The sequence below is a fragment of the Peromyscus eremicus genome, chromosome 4 (assembly GCF_949786415.1).
Source record: "Peromyscus eremicus chromosome 4, PerEre_H2_v1, whole genome shotgun sequence".
Classification (NCBI taxonomy): Eukaryota; Metazoa; Chordata; class Mammalia; order Rodentia; family Cricetidae; genus Peromyscus; species Peromyscus eremicus.
In genome coordinates, this window is record NC_081419.1 from 38,831,639 (window position 1) to 38,847,315 (window position 15,677).

Below are 15,677 nucleotides of genomic sequence, written 5' to 3' on the forward strand. Positions count from 1 at the left end.
CACTGGATACTAGTTATTGGTGCACACTGAAAAACATAATACTCAGAGACATGCATTTCATCTAGAACAGTGGTTCTCAACATGTGGAGCGCGACCCCTTTGGAGGCTGAACAGCCCTTTCATAGGGGTTGCCTAAGACCATAGGAAAACATAGATATTTATTTACATTTCGATTTATACCAGCAGCAGAATTGCAGCTATGAAGTAGCCACAAAAATAATCGTGTGGTTGGGGGTCACCACACCATGAGGGAACTATATTAAAAGGTCACAGCATTAGAAAGGTTGAGAAGCACTGATCTAGAGAATTAAAGAGCTAAGTATCTTAAGTCTTATTAACATTAAAAAAAAAAATCATGTCTCTTGGGCTGGAGAGATGGCTCATCATTTAAGACCACTGTTTTTCCAAAGGTCCTGGGTTCAATTCCCAGTACTGACATGGCAGCTAATAACTGTAACTCCAAGATCTGACACCCTCACATAGACATACATGCAGGCAAAATACCAATGCACGTAAAATAAAGATAAATAATTAAAAAAATCATGTCTCACAGGCAAATACCACTTACCGTCCGTGTCATAAAACATGCCTAGCAGGAGGTCATCCGGGCCTTTCCACTGCTTTTGCAGAGTGTCCAGTATAAAAGCATTTTCTTCTTCATTGTGTATACTTATCATGTCTGCTCCTGAAATAATTTTAAAAGAAAAGCAACTTCAAGAATCAGTTGAGGGGCTGGAGAAATGGCTCAGTGGTTAAGAGCACTGGCAGTCTTGAGTTCGATTCCCTGCAACCATATGGTGGCTCACAACCATCTGTAATGAGATCTGGTACCCTCTTCCGGTATGCAGACACATGCAGGCAGAACACTGTATACATAATAAGGAAAAAAAGAATTGAAATCATGAAGTGTATAAAAACTGTGCTTTATGTTTTACCTATACATATTTTAAAATAGGCAGGAGTTGTGGTGAACTACAGAAGGAAAATGTCTGGGGTCCAAAAGTCAAAGCATACCACGGCCAGCTTAGATGGTTCTGTTCTGCAGGTTGAAGGCACCTGCTGCCAAGCCTGGCTGAGTCCAATCCCCAGGAACCACACGATGGAAGGAGAGAACCAACTTCTACATTGTCCTCTGACCTGTATACATGTCCTGTGGCATGTGTATACCTGCACTCATAAATACCATACATATACAAAAATAATAAATTTCTTAAAACATATTTGTCATGGCATGAATAAGAATGGCCCCATAGGCTCATATATTTGAATGCTTAGTTATCAATGGGTAACACTACTTGAGAAGAATTAGGAAGTATATGGCCTTGTTGGAGGAAGTCTTTCACTGGGGGTAGGCTTTGAGGTTTCAAAAGCCCAAGTGTCTTAGGATTTTTATTGCTGTGAAGAGACACCATGACCACAGCAACTCTTATAAAGGAAATAATAAGTTCGAGGCCAGCCTGATCTACAGAGCGAGATCCAGGAAAGGCGCAAAGCTACACAGAAACCCTGTCTCGAAAAACTAAAAAAAAAAAAAAAAAAGTATTTCATTGGGGCTGGCTTACAGTTTCAGAGGTTCAGTCCATTATCATCATGGTGGGAACATGGCAGCATGCAGGCAGACGTGGAGCTAGAGCTGAAAGTGCTACATCTTTCAGGCAACAGGAAGTTGACTATCACACTGAGAGAAGCTTGAGCAAGAGACCTCAAAGTCCTCCCCTACAGTGACATACTTCCTCCAACAATGCCACACCTAATAGTGCCACTCCCTTTGGGGGCCATTTTCCTTCAAACCATCATGCCAAGCTAGGCCCAGTGGCTCTTCTCTTCCTACTGCCTACAGATCTGTTTAAAACTAAGCTCCCTCTGGCACCATGTCTGCCTGAGTGCACCATGTTCACCATCATGACAATATTCACCATCATGAGAATAGACTAGACCTGAAACTGTAAGCCAGCCCTAATTACATGCTTCCCTTGATGAGACTTGCCATGGTCATGATGTCTCTTCACAGGAAAAAACCACTAAAACAATTGTCAAAGAGGAATACCAGAAACTAAGCAGACTATTATAAGATAGAAGCAAACACTTCAATAGAAATAGAGCGGGTTGGAGAGATGGCTCAGCGGTTAAGAGCACCAACTGCTCTTCCAGAGGTCCTGAGTTCAATTCCCAGCAACCACATGGTGGCTCACAACCATCTGTAATGAGATCTGGCACACAATCAATAAATAAATCTTAAAAAGAAAGAAAGAAAGAAATAGAGCTAAGCTGGGCAGTGGTGGCGCACGCCTTTAATCCCAGTGCTCGGGAGGCAGAGCCAGGCGGGTCTCTGTGAGTTTGAGGCCAGCCTGGTCTACAGAATGAGATCCAGGACAGGCACCAAAACTACACAGAGAAACCTTGTCTCAGAAAAAAAAAAGAAAAGAAAAAGAAAGAAAGAAATAGAGCTAAGCCAGATAGTGGTGGTACACACTTTTAGTCCCAGCACTTGGGAGACAGAGGCATATGGATCTCTGAGTTCAAGGCCAGCCTGGACTATAGAGTGAGTTCCAGGACAGCCAGCCAGGGCTACACAGACTTGAAAAAGAAAAAAAGAAAGGAAGAATAAAGGCAAAAAGAAAGAAAATGTTAAAAAGTCAACCCAAGAAATGTGTGAAAAGTTATCACTGGTTAAAAAAAAAAAAAAAGATAAAAATTTGGGATCTGGAAGCTCAGCAGGTAAAGTGCTAGCTAGCCCTGCAAGCTTGACACCCTGAGTTCAATCTTTGCAACCCACATAAAAAATCAGATGTGGTTACATACATCTGTAATTCCTGCATGCCTACATAGAAATGGGAGGTGCACACAGGAGAACTGGCTGGCAGTTTGTGGACCTGAGCCTGTAGTATAAAGTACAGCAGCAGAAATAAGAGAGACTCTGCCTCAGGAAGGTGGAAGGTAAGAACCAACTCCCAAAAGTTGTCCCCCGAACACAGGTGCACACGTGGTGCATGTGTTCCCACAAACATACATCCACACGAAAGTGACAATTTTGTAAAAGATGAAAATTAAACTTCCAGATTTTCAGACTAACCAGTTTAGCACTTGCTGCAGAAAACTAGGAACTGATATATGGACAATCAGTAAAAATGAGAACAACAACGTTTTGGGGAAAATTTGGTGAGTCATATCAGAAGACCTAAAGCACATATTCCTTGAGTGATCCTTACTAGCATATTCTGTGTTAATCACTGGCTGTCCACTCCAAATGGGTACAATGATTAATCACACACTCAACTGTACACACATGGCTTTTCCCAGGCATAATCACTACAGCCTATTCATGACATTGAAAGATGGGGACCACAGTTACCAAAATGTTAACAATGACTATCTCAGGATGGTCCAATTTAGGTTTTGTTTGCTTGTTTTTTAAACTATTTACATATGTTTTTCTAAATAGTAGTTGATGATAATTGTGTGATTATGAAAACTTTTAAACAAAAAATGAAGTCTGACCTTTAATATACTAACACTTTAAAGTCAGAATGCAGCAAGCAAGGCTTTCTAAAGCCACCATATTTATTCTCTTAGGTGTTTCATGCCATGTATGTGCCATAACTGTGGTGGATAGACTGAGAATGCCCCCCCCACCAGGCCCATATATTTCAATTCTTGGTTCCCAGTCGGTGGAACTGTTTGAAGTTGTGGCTTTGTTGGAGGAAGTGTGTCACTGGGGGTGGGCTCTACGGTTTCAAAAGACCTGTTAGCACTCTGCCTCTTGCTTGTGGATTCAGATGTAAGCTTTCAGCTACTGCCCCAGTGCTATGCCTGCTTGCCTGCTGCCGTGCTCCCCCCATAATGATCTTATGCCTGCTGCCGTGCTCCCCCCATAATGATCTTATGCCTGCTGCCGTGCTCCCCCCATAATGATCTTATGCCTGCTGCCGTGCTCCCCCCATAATGATCTTATGCCTACTGCTGTGCTCCCCCCATAATCTTTTTTTTTTTTTTTTTTTTTTTTGGTTTTTCCAGACAAGGTTTCTCTGTGTAGCTTTGCGCCTTTCCTGGATCTCACTCTGTAGACCAGGCTGGCCTCAAACTCACAAAGATCTGCCTGGCTCTGCCTCCCGAGTGCTGAGATTAAAGGCATGTGCCACCACCGCCTGGCTACCCCCCATAATCTTATGCCTGCTGCCATGCTCCCCCCATAAAGATATTACGCCTGCTGCTGTGCTTCCCCCACCCCCAATGATTGTCATAGACTCTAACTCTCTGAAACCATGAGCTGGAAATTAAACATTTTCTTTTAGAAGTTTCTTTGGTCATGGTGTTTTGTCACAGCAACTGAAAAGTAACTAAGTATGTAGCAGCTATCATTGTGACAGGCCTGACCATGTGGGGGCGTTTTGGAAGAATGTGGAAGACTTTGGACTTTGGGCTAAGAAAGCAATTGAATGCAATAAGAGAGGCTTAAGGAGCCGTCCTTCAGGACCTTGGAAGACAGTAGTGTTAAGAGCAATTTGGACTACGGAGGTCTAGCCCAAGAGACTTTAGAGGTGAACAATATTAGCAACTGGGCTAGAAACCATTCTTGTGGTGTTTTGGCAAAGAATGTGGCTTCTTTTTGTCCTTGTCCTAAGAATATGCCAGAGGTTAAATTGAAACGTTTTAGACCGATTTCATTAGCAGGGAAGATTTCAAGGCAGTCTATCACTGCCTTCTGTCATGTTGTTATTCGTAATCACTCTTATGAAGGTCTACAACGAAAAGCAGCAAGCAGGTCATAAAGAAATAAAACAATGTACAGTTTGAGGAGAAGACCAACACCAGAAACTTAAAGTTGGAGGCAAGGGCTGTGCTGAAAGAGATAAGAAGAGGCCTGATGTAAAATAGAGTAAAGAGGCCTGGCAGTGGTGGCGCACGCCTTTAATCCCAGCGCTTAGGAGGCAGAGGCGGGTGGAACTCTGTGAGTTCGAGGCCAGCCTGGTCTACAGAGTGAGTTCCAGGACAGGCTCCAAAGCTACACAGAGAAACCCTGTCTCGGAAAAAAAACCAAAAAAAAAAAACGAAACAAACAAACAAACAAAAAAACAACAACCAAAAAAACCACCACCAAAAACCAAACAAAAACAAAAACAAACAAACAAAAAAAATAGAGTAAAAAGAGTGTTCCCTCAGGGTGAGACACTACCCAGCTAAACCTCAACTTGGAAAGCAGAGGCCTGGGGGATTTTCTTATCCTAAAGAGCAACAACAAATCAAAGCTTACGCAAATATAACCAGGCCTCATCCCAAGTAGGCAACCAACTTGGCAGCATCTGCTGTGTGGCTCTGTCTTGAGTGATGAAAGCTACACAAGAAAAGGGGCTTATACTTCCTCCATGGCTAAGGAGAGCTGCTGAGGTCAAGTGTGTGGCAGGGGAGTCCCTGAGAGGTCATTGCTTTGAGCTGTGGAAATGAAGCCTGGATTGCACTGGAGACCCCAGGATATTGGAGGTGCCAGAGCTGTGGGAAGTCTGCTGAGGAGGGCTGCATGCCGGGAGTAGAGCCGGCCCAAGGCAGAGAAGGGATCTGTAGTCAGCAAAGCTGGAAGGGCAGAGCCTCTCGGCCCTTTGAAATCAGACAGGGAACTACAGGGTTTGGAGTCTGCCCTGCTTGCTTTTGGTCCTACTTTGGTCCACTCTTTCCTCAGTGTGCCCTATTCCTCCCTTTTGGAGTGATAATACATATCTGTGCCATTGTATGTTGGAAGTATGTAATTTGCCTTTTGATTTTACAGGGGCTTACAATTAAGAGATTTTCCTGAGTTTCAGAATAGACTTTGGACTTCGAAAGCATGTTGAGACTGTAAAAAAAACTTTGGGGGCTTTGGAAGTTGGACTAAGTGTATTTTGCATGGCGATATGACCACACGCTGTGGCAGCCAGGGAGTGGAAACGTCTTAGTTACTTTTCAATCTTTGTCACAAAACACCATGGACAAGGCAACTTATGAAAGAAAGCATTCAATGTGGGGTTCATGGTTCTGAGGGTTAGAGTCTGTGACAATCATGGCGGTGGAGGGTGGGGGTGGGGCGAGGGGACAGGCATGGCAGGCATGGTGCTGGAGGAGTGGTTGAGAGCTTATGTCTTGATCCACAAGCAAGAGGCAGAGAAAGCTGACTGGGGATGGAATGGGCTTTTGAAACCTCAAAGCCCACCCCCAGTGACACATCTCTTCCTACAAAGCCACACCTCCTAATATTTCTAACTGGGAACCACACAGTGAAACATATGAGCCTATGGGAGCCATTCTCATTCAAACCACCACAGTGTCCCACCTATTGTCTGTATTACAAGTTTATTCAGCTATTGTTACAAGTTTCTGATGTATTTTTATATCTTGTTTTATATATACATTGATGTTTATATATTTATGTTTTACATGTACATAACATTCAAAAAAGCTTTTTCGATCGATAAAAATTGAAATATGAAATCAACAGTTTTCATAAAATTGCCAACTGTTTTTGGAGTACTTTATTATGTTGCGTATTGGGTCTTTCTTTGGTTTTTAGTTAAGCTAGTGAATGAATACATTAGACACTTCTGGATTTTAGCTGGGATTTTACATTGCTTGCACTTTAATTCTTTGACTCTTTGCTATTTCTATTAACCCACAGCAATATTTTAATAAATGTTATAAAAGCAACCTACAAAAAATTGGGTTTTTTTTATCAGTGCCAGCTGATGATACCACCTCTTGTCTATTAAATGCCGTTTGTGCTTTTAATAATCTACTCTAGTACTTAATGGTGGAGTGCAACCAAACTGCTGTTCTAGGAAAATCCTCAGGAGAAATACTTAACATATAGAGTTGTCTTAGTTAGGGTTTCCGTTACTTCAATGAGACACTGTAACCAAAAAGCAAGTTGGGGAGGAAAGCGTTTATTTGGCTTACACTTCCATATCACTGTCCATCATCGAAGGAAGTCAAGACAGGAACTAGCCCAGGGATGGCACTGTCCACAATCAGTGGGCCCCTCCCCATTTGATTGCTAGTTAAGAAAATGTCTTACAGTCAGATCTTATGGAGGCATGTTCTCAATTGAGGCTCCCTCCTCTCTGATGACCCTAGCTTGTGTCAAATTGACATAAACCTAGGTAGTACAAAAGGTATTATTAATCCCAAAGATGGGAAAGAAACAGACCACTGACCTAAATCATCATGGCCAAATTAATTAAAGCAAGCTTTTTAATTCATGTACATGGGCTGCCTCCCCCTAAGGCAGGGTTCGAGGGGTCAGCATTGGATATGAGGAAGACAAGGCTTTTATAGCTCAGGGATAAGGGGTTCCCAAAGGGGGGGTAGGGTGGGAAAAACAGATGGGGTTAAATGAGCAGATCATAATCATAACAAGTTAGACCCCCTTGAAACAAAGGCATGATTGCAAGGTGGTCAAGACAAGGTAGTCATAACAACAGGTAGTCATAACAACCTTTAGAAACAAAGGTAGGGTTGCAAAATGTTTATAATAACAAAGATAAGGTTGCCATTTTCTGGAACAGGCAGTACAGAACCATTTGTAGTTAAGGTTACAGATGGGGCATAGCCCAGATCTTGAGAAACAGAGGTTTAATCATAAACAGGAATGAACCTAGTTTGTCTTTACTATAAGATGCCTTCTAAGTCTAAGATAGAAGCTGGTTCTTCAGTATCCAGAAATGAGGGTTTTCCCTCTGTCCTTTTCTTTGATCTTTCTGCAGTCAATGGAACTTTAATATTTTAAGTACTATAATCTAATTAAGTACTATAGAGACTTAAATTATTGTATGTGGCAAATAAGATACACTCTCATTTTCTTAAATGACAGCTTGAATCCCCAAGGAATATATGTGCTCAGGCAAAATTATTTAACAACACATTATTAGTAATACCACCTAATGAGATTTAATCTGATAGTTTTATTCTTTTTTTCTGAAAGATGACACAGCTCTTTTCTCATAAAAAGCAAATTGAAAACGTTTGTTACAATAGACAGCATATATTACAGACTTCAGCTTAGTTTGAGGTGTTGACCATTATTTATTTATTTGTTTGTTTATTTATTTTGTTTTTGTTTTTTCAAGATGGGATTTCTCAGTGTAACAGCCCTAGCTGTCCTGGAACTTGCTTTTGTAGACCAGGCTGACCTCAAACTTACAGCGATCCATCTGCCTCTGCCTCCTGAGTACTGGGATTAAAGGTGTGTGCCACCATGCCCAGCCTACCATATTTTATTTTTTGGTTTTTCGAGACAGGGTTTCTCTGTGTAGCTTTGCGCCTTTCCTGGAACTCACTTTGTAGACCAGGCTGGACTCGAACTCACAGAGATCCACCTGCCTCTGCCTCCCGAGTGCTGGGATTAAAGGTGTGCACCACCACCACCCGGCTACCATTTTTTATTTAATTAAGTGTGTGTGTGTGTGTGTGTGTGTATGTGTGTAAGAGGTACAGACAGAGACAAACAGACAGAGAGAAAGATATCATTGTGCAAACAGGAGAGAGAGATCTTTCTGAGCGTATGTGCACACATGTGGAGGTAGGGGCAACTCTGGAATTGTCTCCTTCCACCGTGAGACCCATGAGTTTTGAGGATTGAGTTCAGGTTGTCAGGCCTACATGGTAAGTAAGTACTTCTTCCTGTTGACCTATCTCACCAGCTTTATTATTCACTTATTTCTCTACATGAATAATTCTAGCAAAAATAAAGTAAATTAGCACAAAGCTCTGGGAATACTGTAAAAATAGCTCTCTAGGGTCCCCTAAAAATAAATGTTACCTACTTTCTATGAACCCAATAACAAGTTTAAGAAATGACTTTTATGTTACAGTATTTTTTCCAAATTAGCATAGTGACCTATGATCCTAAACAAAACACCACCATGGCCCAAAGTAAGAATACTAATACTGTCATCCAATACTAATACTAATTCATCTGTTAAATGGGGATTTGTAGAGGGAAGTAAGTGAGATTATTAGAAAAACACATAGGATTACTAGATATGTACAAGAGCTTTAAGAAATCAAATTAGTAAGACTTTATGTTTTAAGGGTGGGGTGGGTGCTGGGGATTAAACCTAAAACCTTGCACTACACCTATAACCCTGAAATGAATACACTTTTAATTCAGAAAAAGACATCATTTATACACAAGACTGTAGCACAAATCTTAAAAGGTCTTATTAATAAAAACACACCCGCAGCCAGGTATTAGGGTGAATGCTGAAAGATCAGAGAGACAGAACAGGCCACAGCTAACCTCACCTTGCCAACTTCTCAGCTGATCCTGTTTCCTCAAACTGGAATCCTCTGAGTCCTCATCCAAATGGATCTCAGCTAAACTGCTGCTAAAAGTCTAAAAGCTTACCAGGCTCTAGTTCCTGGTTCTCATGCCTTATATATCTTTCTACTTCCTGCCATCACTTCCTGGGATTAAAGGCGTGTGTCACCACGCCTGGCTATTTCCAGTGTGGCTCTGAACTCACTGAGATCCAGACAGATCCCTGCTTCCTGAATGCTATGATTAAAGGCATGTGTGCCACCATTTTCTGGCCTCTATATCTAGTGGCTGTTCTGTTCTCTGACCCCAGATAAGTTTATTAGGGTACATAATATATTGGGGAATGCAATATCAGCACATTTCCCCCTTTTTTTGTCTAAAATTAAAAAAAGCTTATACAAGAAAAACTATATCCAATAATACAATATATACAGTCAAGAATTACATTAACAATGTCTAGTCCATTAACATTTGACAGATTCAGACAAAAATCTCCATTAATATATAACAATGTCCAGTCCATTAACATTTGACAAATTCAGATAAAAAAATTTTCATTACTTATCCTATTTAAAACAAATAGTTCCTTTTTAAAAAGTAGATTCAATGATCTCTTTTTATCTTATCATTTTAAAATTTAAAATTTTTCAATGTAAAAAGTCCCAAATCCTTTCTTTGCTTCAACAAGAAGCCCAACAAGAGTTCTAAACAAGTAACAGGAGTCAGGCCACAAAACTGTTCTGTGTTTTCAATTTAATTTTACGGAATTTGCTCAAGAAAATACATTCGCATCATAGAGGAAGCCAGTCAGGGGCCAATTTTGCTTGTGTACAATAAACAATTGTTTATCTGATAACTCTAAAGGCTGTATTTTCAATAAAAGGGGAAAAAGGCTTGGCAATGAGCTAATTAATACAGCCCATGTCTTTTCATGACTCACAGCCTCCACTATAGTTTACGCTATTGAAATCTATGTTTACATCTAAACATAACTACTATAAATTGTTGAGAAAGAGGAAGCCATGCGGCATGGTTGTGCATACCTGTAACCCAAACAATTGGGAGGCACAGGCAGGAGAGGAGGGGAGCAGGAGGCCAGCCTGGGCTTTCCAGATAGACTGTTCTAAAACAGAGACTGAAGATGGTTTTCAAGGAAACCTCATTTTAAAATTCTCTTAAGACTTGAAAAATTACTATTCTACTAAGTTGCCTTGAAATAAACCCATACAGGCATACTAGAAATTGTGTGTGTGTGTGTGTGTGTGTGTGTGTGTGTGTGTGTGTCTGTCTGTCTGTCTGTCTGTCGCCAAAGCCAACAAGTCAACACCATTTAGCAGCTACGGACTTGCCAAGGGGAAATAAATACGTTTATGTGCAACGTGGGCAGGCAGCCTCAGCATGCACTTGTAATCCCAAGTCTCAAGAGGCGGAGACGGAAGGATCAGACACTCCAGGCCAGCCTATGTACACGATGACAGCCTGTCAAAAACACACAACTCTGGCGCTTCAACAAAATCAATAAAAGTATATTTTCATTTATTTCTTCTGCAAGGAATATGATTTTAATTAAATATACTTCGCATAATTTTATAGTCTTCCAACACGTTGAACTAGTAGGTTTTCAGAAATCGCAGTTTTTATTTTTATTTTTTTCTATGAGAGGATTTATTACATAGGCTTGCAGGATTAAAGAGCTTGAAATTCCATCCATGGCCGTTAGCATACTGGAGAGCCAAGGGAAGCTAATGGTGGCTAAGTCCAAGATCTCTTAGAACAGGAAAAGACCCGTTAGCGCTGGTCCTACATCCAGGGCCAAAGGCCCACTATACGCCTGAGAACAGTGTAAGCTCAGGTGAATTCAAGCGAACCTCTAGGCATCCCTCAATCCAGTCAAGTTCATGACAACAATTAGGCACCACAGTGCACTTCTGTTTCTGTTTTCACCACCTGCCCCCAGTGGCCCTGCAGATGGAACTCAAGGGTCTTGTTCATGCTAGGCAAGGGCTTCAACCACTGAAGTATGCCCCCAGCCCTTATTTTTTTGAAACAGTGTTTCACTGTGTAGGCCAAGCTGGTTTGCACCCCTGATCATCCTGCTTCTGCCTCCTGAGTGCTGGTATTATAGGCGAACATCACCACACCCAAATACTTCCTTGCCTCTCCCCATCCCGCCACCCCCCTTCACTATGTACCCTGGCTAGCCTGGAACTCACAGAGATCTGCCTACCTCTGCCTCTCACAATGGATTAAAGGGAGGCAGGGCATTTCTAAGGAATGGAGTTGGGAGTTTGACCAAGAAGAAAGTGGGATGAGATGATCCAGTGGATTTTCAGTTCTACCACGGAAATAAGGGCACCTTTAAATAACTAAAGACCAATGCCACAAGCTCTTATTTCACCTTAAGGTTGTATGGTTCTAGATCTCACTAAAAAATGTGTCTTAACAGAAGCATGTCTTTGGGGACAAAGAGCCCAGTTTATCAGCTGTCACACCAAGCACACCTTTAACCAAAGAAGACCAGTGATACAGCTGAAGCACATGTACTCCGAATGCCTGAGGACCTGGCTTCAATATTCACACCCAGGGTGTGAGAGGGACCCTCAAAACAACAGAAATGTTGCTGGGGTCCTATGGCAAATGCCTGTAATACTATCTACTCAGGAGACTGAGGCAAGAGTTTAAGGCCAGCCTGGACAATGTGCATAATGAAAATCAGTCTTTTTTTTTTTTTTTTTAAAGGCATTTTGCTGAGAGTGTGGCTTATGTCTGGAGTCCCTGCTACAGGGAAGGATGACACTTGGCTGTGTAAATAGTAAATTGTTACATTTGAACCACAGAGCTGAGGAGATGGTTCTGTGGGTGAAGTGCTTGTCCCACAAGATCCCCAGGACTCACTAACACCGATAATCATAACACATGTACAGAACCACAGCATGCCTAGTTAGACAGCAACTAGAGACAGAATCCTCCGGACGCTCACAGGCTGGCCAGCCTGGCATATGAAGCAGTGACTAATCAGAGACCCTGTCAAACAAGATGGAAGCTGAGTACCACACCGGAGGGGAGACCGTCTTCTGCATTTGCCCACACTCACACACAAACAACTCGGCTGGCTACAGGCTTTGTGGGCTTCTTGTTTGTTGTTATTCTATAAAATAATTCTAGCTTGTTACACATTATGAAATTGGAATACAAAGAAGGTAATTAAGCATTAACTCTGCTTTTAGGAATTCCATATATACATATATATATATTTACAGTGAGTTGATACTGTGAGTAAATTGTAGGTGAATATTAAGAACTGTATTATAGGATTAAGACAAGCTGATGGAATTTTGGCCACCTTAAAACTCATTCTTACTGTTTACCATTGTTGGTCTGCAGCTGCTGTCCTTCTAGATTTTTCACCAAGAGATGAGTCACCTACGCTCACTCTCCCAGCCTTTCTTCCTGCTTTTTTTTTTTTTTCTTGAATCTATTCCAGTTCGGAATTTGTTCTGAGGTGCATAGAGAGTTCTGTGTAAATCCTAAGACACACCCACACTCGTGCATCCAAAGATGAGCTCTGGATTCCCACCCTGCTGAGCTGCTAGCAGCACCAACACAGCTAATTACTCCCTCTTTCTCGAATCAATTTCTTCTCTTGGCTTCCAGAAAATTTCCTAGTCTTCTTAAAGGTCTAGACCACAGGTGTCCCAGAAGGTCACATGAGTTGCATTTAATTTAGCACACAAGTCACAAAGACCAGCCTAGAATCACAGGGAGGGCAAGGAGATTGTAAGACGTAAGCGAGTTACCAGGAAGGACCACACTGTTGGCAGGCGTCTTTGAAGACTGTCACATTATCAGACCCTGGGTAAGGGAGGACAGTCCTGAGAGAGAGATGGAGACAGAGACAGACAGCAAGGACAGACGGGCACTTGTGGGCAAACCCAAGCAGCAGGCCTAGGTCCGAATCTCGGCTTCTGTTATCATCAATCTGTGTGATTTTGAACAAACAACTGAATTGAGTTTTGATAAAGGAGAATTAAATATACAGCTGGACAGGCTTGTTCTGACAGGTAAAGCCGTGGAAACTGAAGTGCCTAAGCACAGTGCCAGGCACGGTTCGGTGTGGGAATGAGTTTTCCGGAAAATACATTTTAAAGTAGTCTGCTTTCACTAACTGAATTTTCACCCAGCTGTGTAACCAAGCTCATTCATAGGCTTTGAGGTCATTGAAAACCATGCCCTCAGTCTGTCTGCATACAGAGTGCTCAGCCTGTCTAAATTTAACTTTCATTTGATAAAACGATGTAGGGGCTAGAGAGGAGGCTCAAGGGTTAGAGCACTTGCTGCTCTTGCAGAAGACTGGGGTTCAATTCCCAGCACCCAGATGGTAGCTCATAAACCATATGCAACTCCAATTCCTGGGGATCTGACACCCGCTTCTGACCTCCTCAGGCACCGGGCACACATGTGGTGCACATGCATACATACAGGCAAAATATTAATACATAGAAAGTAAATAAACATTTAAAAAGTGTAATCAATCTTATTATGCCTTGGACTCTCCATGTCAGCAACTTTTACAAGCGAAGTTAAATGGATAGCTCTGATTTTAACCATTTCCTCTTTCCATTCCATGTCCCTGACCAAAAACTCTGTGTGTGTGTGTGTGTGTGTGTGTGTGTGTGTGTGTGTGTGTGTGAGAGAGAGAGAGAGAGAGAGAGAGAGAGAGAGAGAGAGACAGAGAGACAGAGAGACAGAGAGACAGAGAGACAGAGACAGAGAGAGACAGAGAGAGAGGAAGCGCAAAATTAGCTCTAATATTGTTGAAAAAAAAATATGTGGAAAGCAATGCATCCCCCACAGTAAATTTCCAAATGACACATGGGTGTAGGTTGATAACATCTGTTTAAGGTTGTCATGCTATTCTGGGCCAGTAGAATTTAAAAAGTAACTTGTAAAACTCAGGTAAAAGATTCTTTAAGAAAAAGTTCCTCATTTCTTCCCACACCACACTTGACATGCTGTGCAATAAATACTAAGGACTGTCTTCTGTTGGAGAGAAGTGAAGAGATGAGATCAGGCTTATTCTAGGCCGGTGGTTCTTAGCCTGTGGGTAGGACCCCCTTTGGGGGTTGAGGGACCCTTTCACAGGGGTCACCTAGGACCATCGGAAAATGCAGATATTTACATTATGATTCATAATAGTAGCAAAATTACAGTTATGAAGTAGCAACGAAACTAATTTTACGGTTGGGGGGGTCACTACAACATGAGGAACGGGATTAGGGTCGCAGTGTTAGGAAGGTTGAGAACCACTGCTCTAGGTTATCTGACTCCAAGAGTCAGTGTCTTCCACATGGCACTCTCCCAGCGCACACACTGAATAGATACTGGTGTGGTTACAGTTCTGTCACTCCAATGTGAGTAGTCTTGTCCATCAACTGTTTTCCAACCAGGGAGAAAGTGATTGGCCAATTCCACTGTCTGCACATCAATTCTAGGAACACAGTTAAAAGATATTAGGATCATTACTATTTTTAAAGCTCCTTACCATGGTCAGTACACTGGTTTCTGACATCCTCTATGCTCTCCACGTTGGTGGTTACTTGAAGAAAAATGTAACAGCTGCCTTGGAACTGAACCCAGGTGGATGAAGGACAGTCTATGTGGGGGAAAAAAGGATATTAATATGAGTTCCTGATGCTAAGGATATTGAATATTAAAAGTCCACATGTACACACAAGTCATTTCCCTTGTTAAAACAAGAATTCATTTTTTTCCATTTTACATGTAGAAAAAAAAATGTGCCAATGATTCACTTCTGTCTTCACAGTGCAGTTACAAGTGTGTTGATTCTTCAGCAATTCAGACATGCAAATTAAGCGTCATCACCAAGCCAACCGACTACCAAGGAAATCAACTAGTCAGAATTTAAAGCTTCTCTCTGAGGGCTATCTTTGTCATATTTTATATATATATATATATATATATATTATATTATATTATATATATTATATAATATTATATAATATGTCTAAAAGTTCTGCAAAATCCTTTTGTTCAAATTCTACTTGCAAGAACAGAAGATAGTATCTAGCTTATGAATATTCAGGAAAATTTTAGTATTGATATTGCACAAGCAAACACGACTGATATTCATGTTTTCTTCCTTTCTTTGTCCTCCTGTGGGTGTTGGGTATGTGTGGTGAGGGGCTTAGGATTTGAACTTAGGGCTTCATGTATACTTGGTCATGTGCTCTCCCACTGAGCTATATTTTTCAAGTCCTGTGTGTTCTTAATTTAGTATCTTATCAATAGAGATTCCATAGATCTATGAAGCTGAACCTTACATTTTTCTGCTCCTGCTATTTAGGAAGGGCATCCCTATCTCTACCTGGGTTTC

The 15,677-nt window shown here is 41.5% G+C and overlaps 1 protein-coding gene across 2 annotated transcripts in view; it reads right to left on the reverse strand.

Moving 5' to 3' along the window:
- Ly75 (lymphocyte antigen 75) overlaps positions 1 to 15,677 on the reverse strand; it is a 131,965-nt gene that overhangs the window by 6,936 nt on the left and 109,352 nt on the right. For both annotated transcript variants that reach the window (XM_059260524.1, XM_059260523.1), the window contains 2 exons: positions 14,826 to 14,936; positions 569 to 685 (listed from right to left, as the gene is read on the reverse strand). In XM_059260524.1, the coding sequence (XP_059116507.1) occupies positions 569 to 685; positions 14,826 to 14,936 (228 nt within the window). The remainder of the gene's footprint in view (positions 1 to 568; positions 686 to 14,825; positions 14,937 to 15,677) is intronic.